The sequence below is a fragment of the Colletotrichum fioriniae genome (genome assembly GCF_027942845.1).
Source record: "Colletotrichum fioriniae strain IMI 355084 chromosome Unknown scaffold_3, whole genome shotgun sequence".
Taxonomy (NCBI): Eukaryota; Fungi; Ascomycota; class Sordariomycetes; order Glomerellales; family Glomerellaceae; genus Colletotrichum; species Colletotrichum fioriniae.
The window spans coordinates 2,695,961-2,718,836 of record NW_027076839.1 but is presented as its reverse complement, the minus strand read 5'-3'; the positions used below and the strand labels follow the sequence as shown (position 1 = coordinate 2,718,836).

The 22,876-nt window shown below is 53.5% G+C and overlaps 5 protein-coding genes and 1 non-coding gene across 6 annotated transcripts; 2 read left to right on the top strand and 4 right to left on the bottom strand.

Annotated features, from left to right (window-relative positions):
- Positions 1–8,329: 8,329 nt before the first annotated feature.
- cwf16 (Pre-mRNA-splicing factor cwf16) lies at positions 8,330–9,250 on the bottom strand (the record flags this gene model as incomplete). Its single annotated transcript, XM_053199372.2, has 1 exon — positions 8,330–9,250. One exon carries the CDS (start codon positions 9,248–9,250, stop codon positions 8,330–8,332), a length of 921 nt encoding a protein of 306 aa, XP_053043175.1.
- Positions 9,251–10,851: 1,601 nt separating this feature from the next.
- Positions 10,852–13,608, bottom strand: N0V96_003634 (uncharacterized protein; the record flags this gene model as incomplete). The annotated part of the gene is made up of 2 exons (XM_065756888.1): positions 10,852–13,458; positions 13,537–13,608. 2 exons carry the CDS (start codon positions 13,606–13,608, stop codon positions 10,852–10,854), a joined length of 2,679 nt encoding a protein of 892 aa, XP_065614655.1.
- Positions 13,609–14,251: 643 nt separating this feature from the next.
- Positions 14,252–15,611, top strand: KTR4 (putative mannosyltransferase ktr4; the record flags this gene model as incomplete). The annotated part of the gene is made up of 4 exons (XM_053199370.1): positions 14,252–14,396; positions 14,463–14,723; positions 14,778–15,396; positions 15,455–15,611. The coding sequence occupies 4 exons, from the start codon at positions 14,252–14,254 to the stop codon at positions 15,609–15,611; spliced, it is 1,182 nt and encodes a 393-aa protein (XP_053043173.1).
- A 262-nt stretch (positions 15,612–15,873) lies between these two features.
- On the bottom strand, positions 15,874–18,856 carry N0V96_003632 (uncharacterized protein; the record flags this gene model as incomplete). The annotated part of the gene is made up of 2 exons (XM_065756887.1): positions 15,874–16,901; positions 18,130–18,856. The coding sequence occupies 2 exons, from the start codon at positions 18,854–18,856 to the stop codon at positions 15,874–15,876; spliced, it is 1,755 nt and encodes a 584-aa protein (XP_065614654.1).
- Positions 18,857–20,405: 1,549 nt separating this feature from the next.
- N0V96_003631 lies at positions 20,406–20,495 on the top strand. Its single transcript has one exon. It is a non-coding gene; the product is annotated as a tRNA-His (tRNA).
- Positions 20,496–20,639: 144 nt separating this feature from the next.
- N0V96_003630 (uncharacterized protein) lies at positions 20,640–21,695 on the bottom strand (the record flags this gene model as incomplete). Its single annotated transcript, XM_053195992.1, has 1 exon — positions 20,640–21,695. One exon carries the CDS (start codon positions 21,693–21,695, stop codon positions 20,640–20,642), a length of 1,056 nt encoding a protein of 351 aa, XP_053046416.1.
- Positions 21,696–22,876: the final 1,181 nt, after the last annotated feature.

Below are 22,876 nucleotides of genomic sequence, written 5' to 3'. Positions count from 1 at the left end.
CATCGTCATTTACATCTGGTAGGTGAGGTTCGTACCCCTTTCATGCTGCTCTCCTGGTTACGGCAAGGACAATTGCCCTCGTATCCTCTCAAAAGACACGTGTAAGGTAGATTGCTCTGCATTGGCGGGTTTGGTCGTCAACGTTGCTTCGGACACTTTAAATCTCATCGAACTAGATAGTAGCACCAGGACGGAGAAAAGTCATTCAGTAAGACATCATGCCATCAACGAAGAGTTGTTGTGATACGGCTAGGCAGTGGCTATTTTGTGATGGGATGATGACATATTGCGGATCAAGTACTGCGTTCGGTTCACGTAATGTAGGGTAATAGTTACCCCGTTTCGCTGCCGAGGGCTCATGAACACCGCGTGCTGAGCCTTTCGAGAAGGAGAAATTTCAGGGATACATCTGGTATTCTAACAGTTGGCGGTGGCTTCAATCGGTATTCCCAGGGAAGGAGCAAGCAGCCATTTCCAAAGAATGACTTCACCCAGAGCGTTCTCAGTGGCCCATGTTTGAATGGCCCCTGACTGATCTGAGTGCTAACCGTTCATTATTCGAGAAGGTGCCAATTCTTATGTTAGAGTAAGGATCTCGTACTCGGATGCCATGCAACTTCTCTTTCCTTTCAGGCTTTTGGCTTGGCACTTATGATTCCGGCCACGCTCTTGTCGGGCGTCTACTGGTTACTGATACAAGGACAATTCTCCTCATGTCTTGTTCCTTACATTTTAGAACTTTTTCACATGATGGCAGACTGTGACAAAATGAAGACTTCCCTTGTCAGCTTTGGAGGCAAGAACCACCAACCCACCTTAAAAATGAGCAAGACCGCTCCCGTGGTGTACTCATTTGGAATAGACGTCAAGAGGAATCTTTCCCAATCCCACACAAGGATTTGACCGTCAGGATGTGATAATAGCGGCGATTCACACAGGATGATCAGCCAGCTCTCCTGCCACGCTCGCGTGTTTCTAAAATGAGGGATACGCAACCATACCACAATTGCTTTGTCGAAGTGCCGTCAAGGCTGGCAATCTGATGGAAGGTGAAGTCCACGGCCAAGAGCGCCGCAAATCTCCTCTTCGAAGGGATCACACTCTATATGGCTCCAGAGACTGCTTCAAGAAATCTCATGGTAAGATTGTGAGGGTCAACCCATGACGAGAATCACCGGTCACCGTGATCACTCCCGCGCTGGGCGGCACCCACTTTCATGATCAAATACAACTGGAGCTGGTGGCCAGAATGACGGCACAGGCGGCGTTTAGTAAGACCACGAGGTCCTCGGGGTTACACATACACCGGTGCTGATTCACTGACTGGTACGGCGTTACACGCACCTCTGGTAGGTTTCTAGAAACTTCGGGTAGTGAGTATGGAGCACTCGTCCTTCACATCCTTCTCTTCCAGACTGCATACTCCCTACATCTGGCCCGAATCGGCGTGATAGTGACGTACTGTAAGACTCTAGTAAGGGGTGAGTGAGACTGAAGACTAAGAGTTCCCCGATGCTGATCTGGTACAGTAGAAAGACGGGTAAACCACCACAGACCACCATTGCTGCGAAATACGCACATCGACAGCAGAACACTACGTTGTCCGTGGCCGTATTTCGATCTCGATGTTCATCATTGAGATGCGAAAGCCTCTCGATGCTCGATGTCAATGCTTGCCCCAGTCCTGCTCGAGTCGCGTAGTTGACGAACAAGCTCCAACATCGCAGAGGGTCGCGCTCAAGAGGTCGGAACGGCCGTCAGGATGACGGAGGGGATCGCCGAAGAGCTCAGCGAGAGCCAATCATTACCGGGACGGTTAGCGGCGAAGATCTCGTTGGGCGACAAGTTCAAACCCCTCGGGCCCCAGTAAATTCGGACGCAGAGGTGCCGCAGAGTGGCGGGGGAAAGCACCGGAACGGTCAGAGAGATTTCGGGGATCAGAGGGGGCAGAAGCAGTGGTCTTGATGTGCTACAAACTTCTGTGGCCTCTATCAGGTGGTTTGGTGATGCTCGAGCCTAGGACTATCATCGCTGAGTTTGAGGGTGCGTGGACCTTGATACTCCCATGGTGAGTCGGAGAAGGTAGGTCGGATCATGGGCTCGTCACCGTGGATGAGGCGTCGGCCGATAATTCTCTCAAGGAGGCCATAGATGTCTGGTTGAGAACCGTCTCTAAAGGCAGTATAACATCATTCATGACGTTTCAAAGGATGTTTCCCCAGACCTCCACGACCCCTTGGCCCCCATCAAAGGCCCATCGCTGGCGAGACCGATGTCATTATGCGGGCCATTTGATCATACTGCGTGGTCCAGCCGTTGGGACGGCTCTTACCGTGGCCGAGAGTTGAGGACGCAGGGGCGGAAGCAACCCTCCTGGTTAGCACCTACCTATTTGCCAGCTGTAATTCAGGGGTCGTCGCTGAGTATGCTGTCACAGACGACAATCCGCCCAAAGTGGGAGGATTGAGATCTGATTGCGTGTGCTAGCTCTTTGGGCATAGCGGCCGGTAGAGATGAGGTGAGGTGAGAGGCATGGCGTCATCACGTGTGATGGCATACCTTTGACGGTCGCGCAAAGAAACAGTTCGTTCATATCACTTTGAGGTATGTGAGCTCTCCTTCTTTCTTGTGGCTCAGGTCAGACAGAGTCAGGGTCTGGAACCTTGGCGCGGCCCCGAGTCTCCATTCGAAGCTGAGGGGAGCGGATGGAGAGTGCGGATAGTCATGGTATGATGCAGGTGGCGGGAACTGCTTCATGGGTGCTCCCTTAGGTAGACGGGAGGCTTTTTCCCCCTCCCATTGTCTGTCGTCGTAAGGGTCGCACGATGATGATAGAAGCTGTGGCAAGGGGTGAAGCGAAGAGAAAAAGAATATAGCTCTAATAGCAGCTAGGTGTGCATGACAGACAATGCAGCAGTGCTCGAACGAAGCGAGACGGGAGCCGCATTCTAGCTAGCAAACGTGCAAATCTTGAAGATCTGAGAGAGAAGATGGTTTCTTTCCGCCTCGTGGAACTCGGTCTAAGCGGGCTGTCGACGTAAAGAGACGTAGGAAGACGTAAGTTGTGGTGCTGTCTGTGGTGCTATGAGGTCGTCGCGCGTCTCATTCCTTCCTGTGACGGAATGGACCAGCGTTTGAGCCTTTGGGGGAGGAAAGGGGGGCGTGTTTGTGGTGTGTGTGACGGAGCAGCTCGTCAAAACGTTACCAGGGAGGAAGGGGAGAAAATGGAAGAAAACGCTCGCTCCAACGTTTTGATTGGTTCACTGCAAGGAACAAAAGCCGGGGAGGATCCGACCGTCGGACCAGGGGGTGAACGAGCTGCGAATGACATCATAGGACGCCGGGTTAGTGGCGCAGCGTGACTTCACACGAGACTTGATTGGCAAGACCTGACGACACACCAACCTCCAACGACGTAAACTGAGGCAAGGCCGAACGAACTGAGAGGATGGAAGAGTTGCCTTCCGTCAGCCTTGACGTCTGTGTGTCCCATCCAGCCAGCCCCCAGAGTCTGAATCTCTGTCGTCTGCCTACCGATACGGAGTCATGGAGTACACTCCCACTATTCGTACAAGCTACAGCCGGTTCGAGGTCTGTCCGTCGCTACGGATACGTCCTGGCCACATGCATCCATTCATGGTCCATCCCCCCATGAGTGCATCCATCCCTCTCGCGATCCCCCCGGCCGTCTATCTTACGTTACGGTTTACTATGCATCGCCTATCTTCCGTCACACCTGTCTCGCCACGACAAATGGACGCAATCCATGCTCCAATGAGGTTCTAGGCCATCAAAATACCAAACGCGCAAACCCGCCGTTTCGGTTGCTTTCTCTTTAGCGACAAAGTGTGTTTTCTTTCTTGTCAGATCTCCCCAGCCTTTCAATCCCAGCGTGTATCGAAGCTTTAGTTCGCGGTCCCCTGACGCCTTGGTGAATCTCTCACCTGAAGAGATATGTCACCAATTTCTCGGTGAGGGTCAAATCAAGACCGAATGCGGCCTACGGTGCAATCAACCTTGTCTGCTCCTCCGTAACCCGGCTCCGCGATGTTGAGGGCTGAAATTTGTCCAAAGCTTCCCTGTTGTTGGTCTTGGCACCTTGTCGGCTCACTATTCAAGTCTGAATAGCTTCGGCACGGGCTAGATCTGGTGGACCAGGTCAAGTGTGGGAGGGCGTGGTGGGGCACGCCGCACGTCAAGATGCCCCTGACATGGGAATCATGGGAATCAGCGCAGAGGCCTCTGCTGGATAGGGTTGCCACCGGGGGGAAGAGAAGGGGCAATTCTCATCCTCACCATTTCTCGGAAGAGGGGGGATGGGAAATTGAGGCCCAAGAGTGCCGAAGTCTAGTCTCGCCGCCATGGCGAATTCCTCAAATTCCCATGCCGGCGGAGGACCGGTGGGCATGAGGGCATCATGGAAATTTCTTACAAGTACGTTCCTGGCCTTTGGGCAAGCATGGTCACGATCTGGACAGTATTTCCATTGACATGAGGATCAAACCAATGACAGCTCTCAGAGAGGGTGGAGACCCGGGACGAAGCAGCTAGGTATCGGTAGCTTATAGTGTAGACTCAGGTTTGGGGCGGGAATACACTAGGATCCGTGCTTTCTGCCATGACGGCGTGGTGTCCGCGCCCCGGCACAGACCAGGGACGCCAAGTCGCAGCTGTTGTGGGTGAAGGACTGAAGATGAAGCCTGCCCAAAAGGTTTGAGTGCCAGGTGCAGTCCGACGGCGGACGACTAGGTACCTGGGGCAAAAAGGAAGGAAGGTGGGACACTAGGTACCTTGGACGGGCCACACTGGCAGTAACGTCCACACCCGGGGTCCGGCCGACGCAGACGCTTCAGCCAATGACGTCTGCTCCACCCGCCGATCTTTGACGACAAGTCTTGCTTGGCTACTTCTTGGCCGCGCCGTTGCCCACCTTCCACTTCCTTTACACCACATTCCTCCTACTCTAAACAGGACAAGACTTACCACTACCCTTCTCTGTCCTGTCCTTGACTAGGGCAGCTCTGGTCAAGTCCCAGTAGCGCGTGTCTTTAATGTGAACACGCTTCTCTTGCTGGTTTGTGACCCCCGGCCTGGACCCTCATCGTCGCTCGTCGCGCAGGCTGCTTGCTTGCGGATGGCTACCTAACCGTGAGCTTGCTTGCTCGATTCGAGAGTTTTCATGGCATGCCCGCCCATCGTTCCACTGGTCCTGGACGATAGAGGTACCCTGCAGCTGTGGCAGCACAGTCATACAACGAACATGCCGACCCTCCATCACAGTTGGGGAGGTTTCAAGCTTTCGATAATGCAGACCTCCTGTAAGGTCATAGGGTGGCCAAAAATCAAGGGTCCAACACACCTTTGGCGTCGGGATGGGCATGAAGTTCGAGACAATCCTATTTGCTTGCAGTCTGGCCATGTCTATCTCGACGTATTGATGGAACATGGATCGGAAACCCCTCAAGCCTCTTTTCTCAGGGTCTCCCGTCCAGCTCCACGCCCCGTCCACCGGTCCAGAACCTCCAAGGGTAGGAAAGCGAAATGGTGAGGAGACTGATCGTCGCTGTCTTTGTCCGAGATTCGGGGTGAGAGGTATTTTGACATGTCGACAGCTAGGTACTCACGGTACTTCGAGAACCGCGGGAGAGATAGAGAGAGAGAGAGAGAGAGGAACAAGCTGTACCTTACTCTGCATGTATGAGAGCTGGGCGTATGTGGCCAGTACCTAAAAAACATGCCCGGTGACTTTCGGTGTGGACAACTGATCAGCAGGGTCTTTCCGTTCTCGACCACTTCCCGCACCCGCAAACCACCGCTACCACCTTTCTTTCGCCCTGCAGCGTATCACCGTACCGCTTACTGCATCATCAGCCCTGTCCGTGGCAATAAACCCAGTAGTGGGCGAGGTCTGCTTGATTGGCCTTTTGCACCTCGACCCCGGCCCAGTTACGCCATATCGTGCAGACCGCACCCGGGGGTACAGCAGAACGCTAAGACGCCGTCAATCACTGCCGATCCCTAGCGGATTGAGTGTAGGAGGGATATGCAACAGCTCCTCTTCGTTGGGTGGGAGGGATGAGGGGTGGAGGAGGAGGAGGAACGGTGCCTGCTTTTTCCCTCTCTGTCTCGCTCTGTCTTCAATCTGCCTGCGTACAGTACCAGGCAGATTGCTCTGCTCTGCTCTGCTCTCTCTCACTCTCAGACCCCCCCCCTCTCAACCTCGAAGGAAAGGGAAGGGGGGGGGGTGTACCTTAGCGTGGTCCCATGGCTTGAAGCACCCGCTAGTGACGGAGGACCCTGTGTTTTGCCTGATGGGCGGCTTGCTCACCACCACCACCACACACACGACCCCGTCCTGCCCAACTTTCCCCTACGTCTGTGTTCACCTCTTCTCCACGACAAGCCTTGCAGCGACCCTTTTCGCCCCTCTTATTTTCTTTTATAAACCCAGGACCATTCCTGCCATCCACCGTTTGTGAATCCCCGTTTCATCAGCATCCAGCTACAGTAACAACAATCTTACACCGTTCTCAAAACATCTACAAGGCTTTATATCTATCCACCCAGCTCCCACCGCATCGACTATTGAAACCAACCTTTCAACACTACAACCGCTCTTCAACAACACATTACACCCCAAGCCTTCCATCAGCGGCTTACCACCAAACAATATCACATATTTTATTTAAATTGCCTCTTATGAGCCCTGCCACCATGCCCGCTCGCCAGGACGCCTACTCAGTCTCCATTCCCGTCTCTCCTCCTCCTCCATCAGACCTCTCCACCTACATGCGCTCAATGCATCAACACACCAAGCGCCAGATGGAGGCTGCCAACCGTTCTTCAACTAGAAGAACCGGTGGTCGTGCGAGCTATCCCCACATGAATGGCCACTCCTCTTCATCAAGTCACGATTCATCGTACTAAATCGAAATCGATACATCATTCCCACTCATATCGACCTCTCATCGGGTCTTTGGCACTTCAACCAATTGGTCAGAGGTGCTTCATTTTGAGCGACTGCGATAGTAGGGTACAGACTCTACAGGAACCAGCGAGTTGGAATCAGATCATGGCAACATTAGCATTTGGTGCGAGAGAGTTTGTTTTACAATGGTGGGATTTGTTTACGAGGACTGCTCCTCAGGCGTTGGTGGTTTGAATGATATCGGGTAGATAAACCTGAACTTTTGAGGTTTACTACCCATGATTTACGACAGGCACAAATATACCGTTGCAAGTGGCAAACGTACACTCATTTCTCACTTTGATGATCGTGATATGAAGCGCTCCACTTGACTTGTATGTAATTCACAAAGAAACAAGAGCTTCATTCAGGCGCTGCAGTATACGCTAGCCGACATTCGAATAATCCTACAATTTCCGCCGTCGTATTTCGGCCACCAATATGCCAAGCGACATGATAATGAGGTGTACATTACCTTGCACCTCACCTAGCTCTCCCCTGACAACAACCTTTCTCTCGCCGTCTAGAACCTACGGCCACTTCCAGCATACACTTCCCAAAGAGCGGCCATCCTTTCCATCTCTACTTACAGCCACCGACCCTACCACGATCGACGCGGTCCAGCCACCAAAACTCTGAATCGCAGAATCCAAGAAGAACAAGAGGTCAGATGCCCACCGGACCTTGGAGAGTCTATTCACAAGCTCAACCCCCAGACGGAAATACGCGACAGCTTTCGCAGCGCTGGACCTGTCAAGGTGAGAGATCGACAGTGGGGCTTGCGCAGGGAAAAGATAAGCACAGACGACCCCAGGAACATCTAGAACGCAGCGAAGAAAAAAAAGGTGTGACGCAAAGCGAGAGGGGGAGGGGGGGGACGGTCGAAGTGACGTCTTAACAATGCTGAACGATGGCTAGAGTTTAATTATTCGCTATGTATTCATCGTCCGAAGAATGAAAAGTCAAGGGAGACAGGCGAGAGGGAGGGGGGATGGGGGAATAGGTGTGGGCTTCGACCCCATCTGTCGGTGTTGCCTTTGATTGTTCAACATTCGTCTAGTACCTTACATTATCATTGTTCGTGTACCCTTACGCTATCAACCGTCTGTCCACCCAATGCCTTGATTATGTACCCTGAGGGGGAAGAGTCTGTGCGGTAACCCTCCGTTTTCCGAAACGCCATGCCCAAAGATTAAAGTTTGCCAGCGAGTGAAATAACAGCCCTATTCATGATAGAAAAGGGAAAAATGACGTGCAGCTGCTCTCCGTTTCCCCTGCGTGGTGATGGAGGTGGGCAGCAACGAAGAGTCCAGGGGAGAAACAACGAAATTTGTTTGCTGCAGCCACGCCCTGGCATAGCTCTCAGACCAGTGAAGGCTTCTTTTTGATGCCAAGCGCCGCAGAGTAATCCTTCTTCTTCTTCACCACGCGTTTGGCAGGAGGCGGTGGCGGAGGCATCATTGAAGTATCCCTCACGGTCCCCGTCGCTGCAGCCTCCGACTTCTCCCCTGACGTTGAGGATGACGCTGCCACCGCCGATAATGAGGAGGAGGATGAGGATGATGATGGTCCACCGATGACTCCTCCGTCAAACTCATCATCGTCGATAATCTCCTCTCCAAGCCTCTCCCTCGCAGCAGCGAAAGCCTTCCTCGCAGCCTCCTCGTCCTCCTTCTCCTGCATCGCCCTCTCCTCGTCCTCTGGCCTGACGACGTACTCGGAGAAATCCACGCCGTCCTTCTCGGATCGCTGGATGCGCGCATTGCGCTGGCGGATCTCGTCGAGCGCGTCCGCAGCAGCCATCTCCAGCCTCGCGTCCTCGTTCTTGGCCTCCAGGTCCGCCATCGCGTTTTTCTCCTCCTCGCCCGCGGCTTCAGCCTCCTCGCGCTCCAGCCGATCCAGCCTCTCGTCGACGCTCTCCTTCTCGCCCTCCTTGTTGCGCCAGGGCTCCATGTTCCGTATCGCGCCCTTGATGACGGCGTAGTCGGCGATCTTGGGGTCGGTCCTGATGATAATTTCCGCCGAGCACCGCGTGCATTTCAGGTAGAAGCGGTGAATCTGGATGTTGAGGTAGCGCTCTGCTTGATTCGTCTCCTTTCTGGAGTTGAATTTACGGCCCTTGTAGATATATTCTCCGCACGTCGTGCACTTCATCGAAAAGGGCGCCATGATGCGGACTGTCTGGACCTTTGGGCCGGTCTGCTTCGGACCGCGCTTGCGCGTGAGGGCGGAGGGATCGAAATCCGGGGGGTAGTACTTCTGGAGCACTTTTCGTTCAGACATGTTGGGCGATGGGCTTCCGCGCGATTATGCGACGATAAATTTCGGTTCGCTTGGCGCAATTGTGTGTGAGAATGGAGTTGTCGTGAAACTTTTCGGAGGTGCTGATATCTCGCAGGCAAATCGTGCAGCTGTGGCGGATGTCACTGATGGTGGGGCACCGTGCGGTATCGGGAAGCCGGCGAAATAGAACACCCGGTGATTGAATACGGTCCTGTTCACAGAGCATCCAACTTCCGTTTCCTCCAAACCGTTTCACATGTGACCACTCTTGCCAAGAATTTCAAGACGTTGCCTGTATCTTCAAGTCGCATTCACGAGATGCCTCTGAAAAGCAATTTCTATGATCACGAATTACGAGGTGTCACGCCATGCATTGCTGATGGTAGTTCTTTGCTAATCGACTACGGAGGAATTAGACGGGCCAAGATCACGCTGCCTGCGCTGCAAGAACGTATGCAGTCCTCGGAAACAACCGCTGTCGAGCCTCAACAAACCCGCGCGGAAAACCTTCCCTGTCTACACGTGTAGAATCAAGGTCCACGTTCCAGCAGAGTCCAGAACTGATCACGAGCACCCTGGCTTGAGCTTCAATTTCCCGAGTTGGGCTCCCTTTCCCCAGTTCCTTGCTCCTATGAGTGCTCTCGGGCACCAACGCAACACTCAACTCAAAACGTGGACGGCCACCGTAGACGGATCATGGACTTCCGCGAGGGAATGGCGCGGAGGTACGTCTATGGAGTAGAGAGAGGTTACATGTCGGCAGGTCTTTCACCCGCTCGCCAGTCGGCGCCCTAGTCGGCGTCGATACAACACACTCACCCCCCCTCTGGTCCGAAAATCTTTGTAAGGGACCCTGGGCTTCCAGTCACGACCGTTAGGGCCCCACTGTCGATCTTGCTCGTTCCAAGGTTCGAGGCTGACTGGAGACGAAAAAGTTGGCATCAGTGAACCCCGTCCCCTGGCGGGCAGGGGCACGAATTGCATCTTGCCTCGATACCGCCGGAGAGACGCACGTCGGGCGGCATCGTGAACACCGTGGTGGTGCTGCTGTTGTGAATCCCGTCGGTTCCGGCATGAGCGGTCTCGTGGTTGCGACCCCAAGGGTCTACGCTAGCAATCATGAATCACTACACTAGCAGCCTAGCACACCTCCATGCGAACGGTGTTCTCTCTTTTCAGGGACGACAGCCAACTAGACTAGCAGACCAAATCAGCTTATCCGATGCAACACCTAGGAGCGGTTGTTTGAAGCTCAAGTCTGCATCCGTATCGTCGGTAGCTGTTGGTATCGCATGATACGATTCAGCAAACCTCATTTCGTGGCGGCGCGCACCGAACATCGTCTCATGTTGCTGTTGACCGCCCACCAAGTTGACTTGATCATCGCTGCAGGATTTCAATAATTTCAGTCTGCTGCAGGCTCCATCTGCAGCGGGAAAAAGTTGGCGTTGGCCCGGCGGTTTGACAGGAGTATGGGAATCAAGGAATCCCATGTCGATCCCTATCCTTTTCCGGAATTCTGTAAACTCTAATGGTTTTGCGGGTCTCCACGACCAAGTTCTCAATTCTGCCAGCCGTCCCCTACCAACTTGGCAAGGCCTTCAAGCGCCCTCCTTGACACCCACCTCCAGCATTTCAGCCAGGAGGTCCCATTTCACAGCCGCCTCGTCGCTTGAGGCCCTGGCAACCCCTCGTAGGCCCCCACATATGAACTTTAGGTGCCTCTCAAAGTCTGTCTTAATCTCCCGCAAGCATTCTAGGTAGCCCTTGCCTGCATTAATTGCACCCCTTTTGGTTCTGGTCCCGAGACGCTCCGCACCTTCGTCGTCACTGTCTTCGGCGTAGACAGCCGGTTTTCGACGGCGAGGACTCGCTTTCATCGGCGAAGACATGATGGAAAGACGGGATAGCTCCTGTTGTTCCTCAGCCTCCTCGGCGACGCTAGCGCTTTGTGCGTCCTCAAGTTTCGCTGCCAGGTCCATAATGTCTAGGATGCCACTGCGTATGGGATCCAGTTTTCTGCCGAGACATGCAGCGTCGATAACTTGCTTCACGAAGGCTTCGTGAAGCCTGATCATGGCATCTACATCATAGGCCTCTCGCATTTTCCAGCGGAGGGATTCTGTGTAAGGGGCCAGAATCAACGTTGCCAGGTATGTCTGGATACAGTTGCAAAACCACATCAACTTCGAGCGGAGCAAGTAGTATAGCGCTTTGCTACCCCATATATCGCTTCTTGAAGCAAGCTCGTCGAGGATTCGGTTGCGTTGAATGAGACCGATGGCGCGTCTGATTTGCATGAGAAACGTGAACACTGCTTGGTATTGAGCAGTTGTGTCTTCGGTGACAACGAGCTGCACTGGCCAGGGAAGACGATACTGGAGGGTGATTTCTGGCAAGGCCGTACGGATGAGATCGCGACCAGCTACAACGGATTTCTTCTGGCCTTCGATCCGAACAGTAACGAAGAGGCGGGTAGTATCAACTCGTGGCGAAAATGCTTCTTGAGCCAAACCAGTCAAGGAGTATCGGTCATGCCAATCGGGCCTGAGAGCGTCTAGCCGGGCGAAAATGCCTTTGCAGAATTCATCGGCCGCAGCTCCATCAGCCATGAGAAAGAGGTGATGCAGTGCGCCAATATTCGACTCTAGGTTGCAAGAGTCAAAGAGCGCCTGTTTCAGAGTTTCCGAGGTCGCATGGTATTTGCTCTGCATCCATAGAGTGAAGGCGGATGTGAATAGCTCGGGGAATGGTGCGAGTTCCAGGCCCGGCGGGCAGACCGCGTCGAATGTTAAAGGGGGTTCGTGATCATCCCAGAGTTGACGAAGTGCATCGAATTTCCCAAGATGTTTGAGAACAACAATACTTTTCCCAGCCGTGAAAATCTTGCCAACACTTGGCTGCAGGAAGCTGGGCGCATGCAAGACACCTTCTGATGTTCGCCTCATCTTGAATTGTTCTTGCCAGACCTGACGGAGTGGAACCTGGGTCGGCGACTCAGAAACGAAGAAGATCTTATCGCCTGGCACGAGTTGCCCCTCTGACATCCAGAGTCGAATTGGTCGGAGATAGACTTGAAAACAGTTGAAAAATATTCGTCCCAGAAAGTTGTAAGTTGAATCGCGACCAGAAAGCTGGGCTCTACTGATTTCATCGTAGAGAAGCTCGAGGAAGCGGAACGCTCCACCATTTGCAGGATCGTAGAGCTGCCTTATGATCTCTGAGAGAGACCCCAAAGGTTCCATTCTTGGTCGGAGATCCTCCAGGATGGCTGCCATGCTGATGACGATATCTTTCCGCGCTACTGCCAGATTACTCTGGATGTTGGATAACCTCTTGTCAAAGGACTGCAGACAAGCAATGACATTGTCACGAAAAACCTGAAAGAGAGGCGCTGTTTGGGGTCTCTTGGAAAAAGTCCGTATCTGGGAAACCTGGCGCCCGCTTTCCGCGAAGCTGCTCACAAGTGCTTTATGTGTATCCCATTCAAGACTGGATACCTGGTACGACGGGTCGGCAAGACCATCTTTCTGGAACAATGTCGTGGGTAGGCCTTGTAACATGAAGAGGGCCTCTCGCATCGCCTGGAACTCTGTGATGGCGACCTTTTGCGGTCGGGCCGAGGACGCGGTCTTCTTGCCTTCTGCCCTCCAAGCCTGGCTGTCCTGAACAACCTTGAGGGCTGCCTCGTCAGATGAGGCAATTTCGAAAGCCTCCGGTCTCCTGCCGACTGATGTATCCAGAGTTGAGAGAGATGTCTCGTCAGATAAACTTGATGTATCTGACTTGGCCTCGCCATATTCATCGCCAGAGTGATCGCTGTAGTCGATGGAGTTCCATATCTCGGCTTCCTCGTGCCATCCATCCTCTTTCGCGATGTCTTCCCATCTAAGCGGCGGTTCGAGGTCTTTTTCGGGCTCTTGGAGAAGTTCGAGGTCGCTAAGTCGGGTTTTCTGTGTTGGCTTATCGGCAAGCTCGAGGAGAAAATGAAGAATGTCGGGGTGCCACTTCGTTCGAAATTCTGATAATGCATCGAGCCGCTCCTTGAAGGCATCCGCCAAGCCTTCACGATGGTGGACCCTGAATCGCTCTTCCAGGCCGACGAGCTGCTTGTCAACGTCGAATTGATTAGTGCGCAGGAAGTTGTGATGCTTGAGACTGCGATGCGAAGACTCGCGCAACAAATTGAAGCGCTCTCGACTGATGTGCTGCCGTTGGTGTTAGCGACGGGCCGAGCTGCATTGCATTGTGTATGCTCATGCAAGATGGGATGAACTGTCTCCCACCTTGTCCGGTGTTGATGTGATGACCTCGACCAGCTCGTCGGTCAAGGCGCCGAGCTTTGCAGCGAATGTCATTGTTTGTCGTCGAAAGGAGCCAGATTGCTGACGGAGGATTTCAAGCTCAGGTCATGAGAACCAGGGGCGATGTGTCGGCATTGAGCTAATCTGCCAGCATCGTCAAAAGACGCGTTGTCGAAGTGCTTGTCGCAAGTACACGCGACAGCCATTTGGTGCGTAGGTGGTGTTAGGATGCCGGCCAAATAGAGGGGCGCGCGGGGGTCCTGATCCTCCCTTATCGCTGATTACAGGGGTACGACAGCTGGACAAATCGCCCATAGGTCCTTGGTTCTCCCAATGCAAGACGCTAATTGGCAAATTTCACGGGGTGACATCAGCCTCAAGCATCCAACGACCCGGGACAACTGCCATCGACGCCCCCTTTTCCGATTTTTTACGCGTCACTCTTCAATCTGGCCTAGTGGTCAACAAATCTCCCTTCCACACCACCGAACGGCCCTCAAAAACCGACGGCACGAGCCGCGACCAAGAAACCTCCCACTACTCGATCGACTTCGACGACCTGGCTTTTCCGCTAGCCGTTGACTATTTGCGCAAACGTCGCACCTGACATCGCTCGACGGTTCGACTTGTCGAGATACCTCCGCCCTCCTACATCCTTCCCACGATTGCTAGCTTGCCCCCAATTCATCTGCCCAAAATGGCGGTCGCCCGCCCAGTTCGAGCTCTGGCGTTAGCCGCCGTGATGCTTTGGTGCTTCTTCCTTTATCAGATCTTTGGCCCCGAAAGGCCGATAAGCCAGAAGCCAGTGCGCTACGAGAATGGACGGGACCCCAACCTCGATCGTGAGTTGCGCCTGCAATTGCTACAAAGTCATCGCACAGATCGCTGACGATAATATCTCTGCACAGCTACCGGTGAACCTCAAGGTGTTCTGACATATGTCTCCGACAAATATGCCCCCGGCATCGCAGACTCCGCTCGCATCAATGCCACCCTGTTGGCGCTGGTCAGGAACGAGGAATTGGATGGAATGATTCAGTCAATGGCCGATCTCGAGAGGACCTGGAACCATAAGTTCAACTACCCTTGGACATTCTTCAATGAGGTTCCCTTCAGCGATGAGTTCAAGAGAAGGACTCAGGCGGCCACCAAGGCTGAGTGCAGATACGGTAAGCTTTTGCGACGATTCCTTGCGCAACTCTCGCGCTAATCAAACTTGTTAGAACTCATCCCCAAAGAGCACTGGGAGATGCCCTCTTGGATCAACAAAGACCTGTACGAAGAATCCGTCAAGATCCTCAAGGAGAACGACATTCAGTACGCCGATAAGGTTTCATACCACTCCATGTGCCGCTGGAACAGTGGCATGTTTTACAGGCACCCTGCCTTGCAGCACACCAAGTACTACTGGCGTGTCGAGCCCAAGGTCCATTTCTTTTGCGACGTTGACTACGATGTCTTCCGCTACATGCAGGACAATAACAAGACATATGGTTTCACCGTCAACCTGTACGACGCGCCCAAGTCCATCCCAACGTTGTGGCCCGAGACCAGAAAGTTCCTAGCGCAGCACCCCGAATACCTCCACGAGAACAATGCCATGGACTGGCTCACCGATAAGGCTGGTCGTCCCGAGAACAACGTTGATGCAAACGGCTATTCTACGTGTCATTTCTGGAGCAACTTTGAGATTGCCGACATTGACTTCTGGAGGAGTCAAGCGTATGAGGACTACTTTCAGCATCTGGACCGCGCTGGAGGTTTCTTTTATGAAAGATGGGGCGACGCTCCTGTCCACAGCATTGCTTTGGGTCTTTTCGAGGACAAATCCAAGATACACTGGTACGTTTTGCCAATCCTCACAAAGTTCCATACAGAATAGTCAACTAACATGCACCAGGTTCCGCGACATTGGATACCAGCACATTCCCTTCTTCAACTGCCCCAACTCTAACAAGTGCAAGGGCTGTGTGACAGGCCGCTTCACTGATGGCGAGGCATGGCTGCACAAGGACGACTGCCGCCCGAACTGGTTCAAGTATGTCGGCATGGACTAATCGAACCAAAGTGGTTTCCAAGCACGAATGCTGTTCTATGTAATTTTTGGTTGGCACCGATTGGGGATTTCCAGGGAAGCATCTGGGTACATTGGTGTTGGGCGTCTGCGGAACATCCACGCGTGTGTGTAGAGTACCACGGGGTCAGAGACGGACATGACTCTGTATGATTTGGAAGATTTTTTTAGATACGTGAACGTCCGGAATGACGATACCTCATCACTGTTGCGATTATATCATAGCGATGCATCATATATGGCTTCTAGAGTGAACCAAAGACAGTAGCTATCCCTGACGTGCCACCGACGCAGAACTGATCTCCCCATCCATCGCCCCTCCAGGCCACGCAGCTGATGACGTTGCTCCTCTCCTTCTCCTTGCCATCTTTGCCCAGCATTCTCTTCTTGGGCTCGTAGCCCTCTGGGCACGGCACCCGAACCGTTGCGACTAGCTTGCCCGTCAAGAGGTCCCACGCCCATATCTTCCCGTCGCCGTTCAAACCTGTAGGCCCCGTGCCGGCTGTAAGCTCGTCGCCTGCAATGACATATTTTTCTTTGCCGCCGAGGACCGCCTGCACGCGCAGCTCCTCACTCCTCCACCCGTCATCGGCGTACGTCTTCAGACACGTTCCGCTCTCCCGGTCCATCAATCGGATCTTGCTGTCCAACGATCCGACCAACATGGCCTTGCCGTCCCGCGTGAGCTTGAGACTCGTCACGCTCGCCCCGATGACATCCGTCACACAACGTCCCATCCGGACATCGTAGCTCCTCACCCTCCCGTCGACGCTGCCCGCGATGACCTCCGCGTCCCTCACCGCGAGCGCCGTGATGGCGTCCTTGGCCTCGTCCAAGACCTGGATGGGCTTTGCCGAGTTGGATTTGGCGTCCCACACGCGCACGCTCGTGTCGAAGCCCCCAGAGATGACGAGCGAGTCCCCGTCGCCAGCGAACGAGACGCAGTTGACGCGCGCCGTGTGGCCGTGCGCGTTGCCACCGAACCGACGGATCGTCTTGGCCGTGGTGACGTCCCAAAGGAAGGCGGCGCGGTCGCCGCCGACGGAGGCGAAGCGCTCGTTGTCGGAGGAGACGGAGAGGTCGAGGACCTCGTAGCCGTGGGCGGTGTAGGTTTGAATGAGGCGGCCTTCCGGGATGACGGTCTTGGTGGTTCCCGGCGTCTTGTTGCTGTTGATGGCTGAGCCATAGCGCTGGGGCTGGTTGTGAGATGCCGGGTTGTACAGTCTGATGTTGCGGTCTGCTGAGCCCGTGAGGATGTATGTTCCTGGCGATGCTGAATATGAGACAGCATGAACGGGTCCTACTTGAAGTCAGCCTCTGAGTCCTGCAAATTCTCGGGGAAGTCGACTCGTGGCTTTTCTTGGCATGCCAGTCTCGTAGCCAAACGACAAAACTCACCATTTGAGCCCAGCAAGTGAGCGACCGGTCTGTCAGGAAACGACATCTTGAAAGATCGGCAATGTGCCCATCACCAAGTACGTCTGAACAGGGGACTACAAGTTTTCATTTCTCGACGAAATTTAAAATTCAAGTTACGATGCGTCCATGTTTGCTTACGACAGAGAAGGATTGATGATCTCGCAGTGCCAGTGAGTAAGTGCTTGTCTGGGTGGATCGCTTTATTGCATATTCGGTACCCACAGAGACAGCTTCGAGTGATTCTCGCGTCGCAAACACTCAAAGTGTTATCGCTGACATGCTCAGAAATGCTAGCGAAGACGAGAAATATCGTATTGCAGACTAATCTGTTGAGTTTGAGGTATTTGGGTCGGCAGCTGGTCCTGAACTCGATTTTCGTGCCGGCTGCCCATCTCCCAGCCTTTAAGTATAACATCCGTCCCAAGATTTTCCAATAACGGCCGGTTGGCCCAATGGCAAGGCGTCTGACTACGACCAAGTGTGTTATCAGGAGATTCTGGGTTCGACCCCCAGGCTGGTCAATTCTTTTGCAATTCATCCCATGATGCATATATATCTGCTTTTTGTCTCCTTATTATCATTGTTGACTCCTCTTCATTGTTGACTCCTCTTCATCCTGAGTAAGATGGTCTTTGCGCTGTCATGCTCTACGACAAAGTAAGAAGCGCGCAATCGATGTCCGCCGTGATGCCCTCGTCAAATTCTCTCCCACGACCATAGTGTCCTTGATGTTTTGGACACTTGTTGAGGACCAAGCAGACTGCGACGCAGGGCGCTGCTTGAGCCCTTCCAGTGCTGTGGCTAGCCGTTTAATAGCTATGGGCATATATTCCCGTTTGCCGGTGTAGACCAACCTGAAGCAGCCCGGGACGGTCGATAGAGAGAGCTATGTGGGTGTTGGTCATTCTTATCGCAATCTTGGTTGAGTCTTGTGGAATGACCTACCTCTCCAGGACTGAGAAAGACGCCTGCCTCATGCAAGAGATATCGACAGAGTCTCACCTCGCGGCTCCCGCCGAGTCCAGCCGAGTCCTCCCCGTGATCCAACCAAGCCGCCAACTTGATGAAGATGAACACCCCACTGTTGGCCGGGACGAAAGGAATCCCGTTCTCCTTCAAGAGCTGCGTAGTCACCCTATACTGCGCCTCGAGTCGCTCCCGGTACGTCTTCAGGTATCTCCCGACGGCTTGCTCGTCAACCAAGAAGTGTGTGAAGAACGCAGTCGAGAAGCTCGAGACCCATGTGAAAAGCACTAACCGCCTCAGAGAACGCCAAAGTAGCTCGTTCCGTGTCACGAGAAACCCGAGCCGCAGACCACCGCAGCCAAAGTCTTTGCTTGCGCCGTACATGCAGTGGATATTCTCGGCGAGCACACCGCGCGGTGGATCATCCTGTATGCTCAGCACGGAGGTGAATGGGGGAAGAGCCTGTCCGTCTGTGTCTGTCGTTGCGGTAAAGGTCGACATGGCGTAGATCTCGTCGGATAATAAGTGCATCTTCTTTTGCCCGCAGAATCTCGCAATCTCGACAAGGGTAGTGCGTGGGTAGGTCCGGCCGCAGGGGTTGCTCGGGTTGCAGAGGAGTAGGGCCTTGGGGACAATACCGTCCTCCAGAGCTGCGGCGTGTACTCTGGACATTGCTTCGATGAGCAGAGGGGCAGACTGCTCGTCAAACTGGCTCTCGATGGACTCGGGGTTGACCTTGATCAGGCTGACGCCTGCTCTGGCACACAGATCGTGTGGAAACATCATGTATGTTGGAGTGATGACCATGATACCTTCGCCTGGATCGCACATTCCGAATGCCATCATGTCTATAAGTGAGGTTACGCCGTTGGTCACCAGAATATCATCGAATATGACTGAGCGCGCAGGCTCGAAATAGCGATTTATGAAGCCACTCATTGCCTTGGCTAGCTCTATCAACTTGTTGTCAGTAACATTGTAAGAGACATGGAAGATACTTGGTACTACCTTTCGGTCCCATAACATCACCGTATCGAGTTGCTGTAGGATCATGTCAGTACAAGCTATTAATCAAAGTACGAGCTACTTGTGCCTTTTACAAAGTCATAAGCCTTGGAAAATTGGTTCATTTCTTCCGCCAGCACATCGTCCATGAGGCCATTGATGGCGCCGGAGAGGTCAATGATTCCATCAGAACACGTAGCTGGGTCGTATTGTGGGAGTTTGCTGGCTTCATTCTCTAAGTCGATGAAGCCCCCGGACTCCAAGTTCGCCAAGGCTCGCGAGGATGGTTTGACAACGTACTTTCCGGATGCCATGTCTTGAGAAACCTTGATTCATTGATGTGAGGGCGATCCAAAGTAGAAGCCTAAACCCCGCCCGAAGCTGACGTCGGATAAGATACGGTGCCCCCGACCTGATTCGGCATGATGAGATAGCCGAAATCTTGATCCTGGCACTCTACCTTGATTCGTCTCCATAGTCGAATAGTCTCCTGGCCCGTGAAAGCAAGTGCCCATGTATCAGATTATCACGACAAACTCACGTTGGTACAGCAATCCCATGAAGCTAAATTCAGAGACCAACCCGATCATCGAGGAAGAGGTTTACTCTCCAGGATGCAGTTCTCCCACGCGGTCACTTTTTCCTATCAGCCCAAGTCGCAAGGAACCTCAGACGCCGTCAATCATGAAGGAGCTGATCTACGTTTTCAGCATTCCACTCATCGGATCTGGACCCTTTCCCGCTGCCGTTCCGGCCTCATTCCAAAGAACCACGGCATGGTGCGCGTGCCGCCTAATAATGACGCGCAGTCTTTTTGTATGGCTTGCAAGGGAAGACCCCTTTCATTTAATTCTCCAGCTTTTACGCGCAATCCAAGATTTCAGGAACAACCCGGATCCTTGGATCCAAAAGATGCCGACGGCAGCACAGGCGCAACCGACCGTTGGTGATCAAGCTCATGGCTGGAATGTTTCTTTACGCCATCTGGACCCGGTTGTCTGATCTCGTTCATTGGCGGCGCACAGGGTTCAGCTGAGCCGTGGGCAGCAGAGACACGATGTCTCTGTGTAATCAGAACGGAAACACCACCAATTTTCGTGGGAAATGACTTCATCGCCGTTGCGTTCTTGTTTCATGACACAGAATTAGAGCCTGGTCTTCTTAAATTTAGCTGTAGACTTTGAACCACAAAGACGGGAGTGGGCTGGCTAAGGTACGCATGTAAAGCCATGTCCGAGGAGAATTACAGCGGTTACAGGCCTTGAGCCCGCTGGGCGACCGCTAAGGATCAGGGGATCCCTGGCGCTAAACCAGCAAAAACTCCACCCTAGATCGCGCCACGATCCTTAGGCTGTCACTGGACCTAAATCTTCATCAATAACCACTGGCCCAGATCGTCTAGTTGGTTAGGATGATACGTTGTGGTTCTTCTATACAGCGATCCGTGTTGACGGCGGTTCGAATCCGCCTCTGGGCAGTAAACTTTTGCTTTTGCCATAGATCATTCTCATAAATCCTTAAGTGATGTTTTTCTTGACCACTTGATGCTTACTATTTATTCACGTTTGATTTGGGATGGTATCATTCCCGCGTATGTATCCAAGCTTTTCGAAACTCTGTCTCATGGACGAATCAGGACGGATCGAACATTCCCGCTGCCCTTGACAGTGATCATCTCCCCATCGACATGGAATGAACTCACTTCATTCTCTTCAGGCGACAAGTCTGGCCAGTCCCTCCAGAGCTCGCACAAAGCATATCTCGTAAAGTCATTGCGTCTAACGAGCTCCACGACCCTGAGAGCCTGTTCCTCATCTCCCACCTCGAATAGTAAGACTCGCGTGCGTAGCCGGCTTCCAATGTCGAGCAATCTGGCGTAAAAGACGTCGGCATGATCACACCCTTCGTACATGGGCACCGTCTCCCCCGGCACGAGCGCGAGCTTCGGCTCGTACTTTCGCACAGAGTAGCCCATCTGGCCGCGGCCATAGGTCCAAACCTTGGGTGATATGTACGGCGGGTTTGATACCAGCACATCGCATCGTTGAAGCGACTGCATATCAGCCTCCTGAAAGACGTTTGCTTTTCGGAAAGTCACCTCCTTGTCGGGAGGCGGCGGCATTAGTGACTTCATGGCCACATTGCGCCGCAAGTTTTCTCGCGAGAGGTTGACGGCGATGGGCGAGATATCGACGCCTGTGACGCTGAGCTTCTTGGCCCAGCGTGTAAGGCGCTCGTACAGCGCGAGCGCGATACACCCAGTGCCCGTACAAAAGTCCACGACCCGCAGCTCTCTGCTCTCGAAACCCGGCAGTTGGCCAAGCGAGATCATGTCGGCTAGATGTAGCGCGTACGCCTCCGTCTCGGCGCGCGGGGCGAGCACGCCGGGCCGGCACTTGATGTCGAGTGCTCCGAAGGGCTGGGAGCCAAGGACGTACTGCAGCGGCACGCCGCGGCCGCGTTTCGCACAGAGATGTGCGACGCGGGCTTCTTGCTCATCTTGGCTGGGCAGAAGCGCCTTTGATGACGACTGTCTACCACTGCTCGCGACGTGCGACCTGATCCAGCGGAGCTCGGTCACCGCGGAGGACACATCGCGGCACGCCGGCAGGAGGACGGCGGCATGGGGTGAGACGGCGTGAGCGCGGCGGAAGAGGCAGGGCGGTAGGCGAGGCATCTACCGCGGTGCGTGCACTCTTACTTTCTGTGTGTTTCTCTCTCCGGACGCTGACTCACTGCATTGCGCGTCATGAGGAGAAAGGATGACTAGATGGCGTGAGGGAATTTGTGGATGAGGTGAAGTTTATGGGAGGGAGACGAAAGGGTAAAACAGGTGTGACGTGAAAGTTTGGGGAGAGCTTGGGAGCTTGGAGCTTGGGCCACACCTAGCCATATACACCGAGGCCGAGCTTATTGAAGCCATCGTCGGTGCATTGGAGGTCTGAATAACGGAACAAAAGACTGTCTGTCTGATGGAACGTGTTCAGAGTTCCGGAAATTCAGATCTATACAGTATGTGTAGGAAGCCAGTGTCTTTTTCCACTCGTGTCAGTGGACAGAGTAAACAGAAACCGACTTTCTCCCGTGCCTCACTTGAACTAACATGGTGCTCAACCATGGAGGCCCTAAATTCTGCAGTCACGCGGGATTCCTGGATAGCCTCACACTCTCTATCGGTTCCGTCAAGGTTGTATAATCGTATCCTCAGGGTTCACTAATGGCTACCTTGGCCTACAAACCAGGCATAGCTTCCACTTTCTTTTCTTCAGGTTGACATGCTCCAGGAAAGCACCTAGTTTTCTACAATCCATCCTATTTTCCTCCTTTTATCCAACAACTACTCCATCAAACTCTTGCTATCAGGTCACCAAATCACACTTCTCCAGAGCAAATCACACAATATCTCAGCTCCAAACAAACAATCACTCAACTCCCAGAAAAAACAAAACAGCCAAAAAACCAAAAACCCCAACTCACAACCAAACTCCTCCGACAAAATGCAAATCAGACTCCGCCACCTCCTCCTCCTCCTCGCAGTCCTCCTCTGCCTCGTCGACCACGCCGACGCAAACCGCTCCTACTACACCTGGTTCCGCAGAAGGTGCTGCAACCAACCGGAGCGGAAAATGTGCAGAGAGGCACTCGTCCGCTGGAGGTATTGCAACGACGCTGCCCGCAGGGGGCGGTCTGCCGCCCGTACTGTGCATCGTGACCAAGTGGTGGTGGGAAAGAGCCCACCAGGCGTGCCGGCCCGGCATCGAGGGCCCTTCGGACTGGGTTGATCCCGATAAGCCTGTTCTCCCCAAGACCGAATATTAGAAGTTGAAAACATCCATCTTTTTTTGTTCTGGGGGGAGG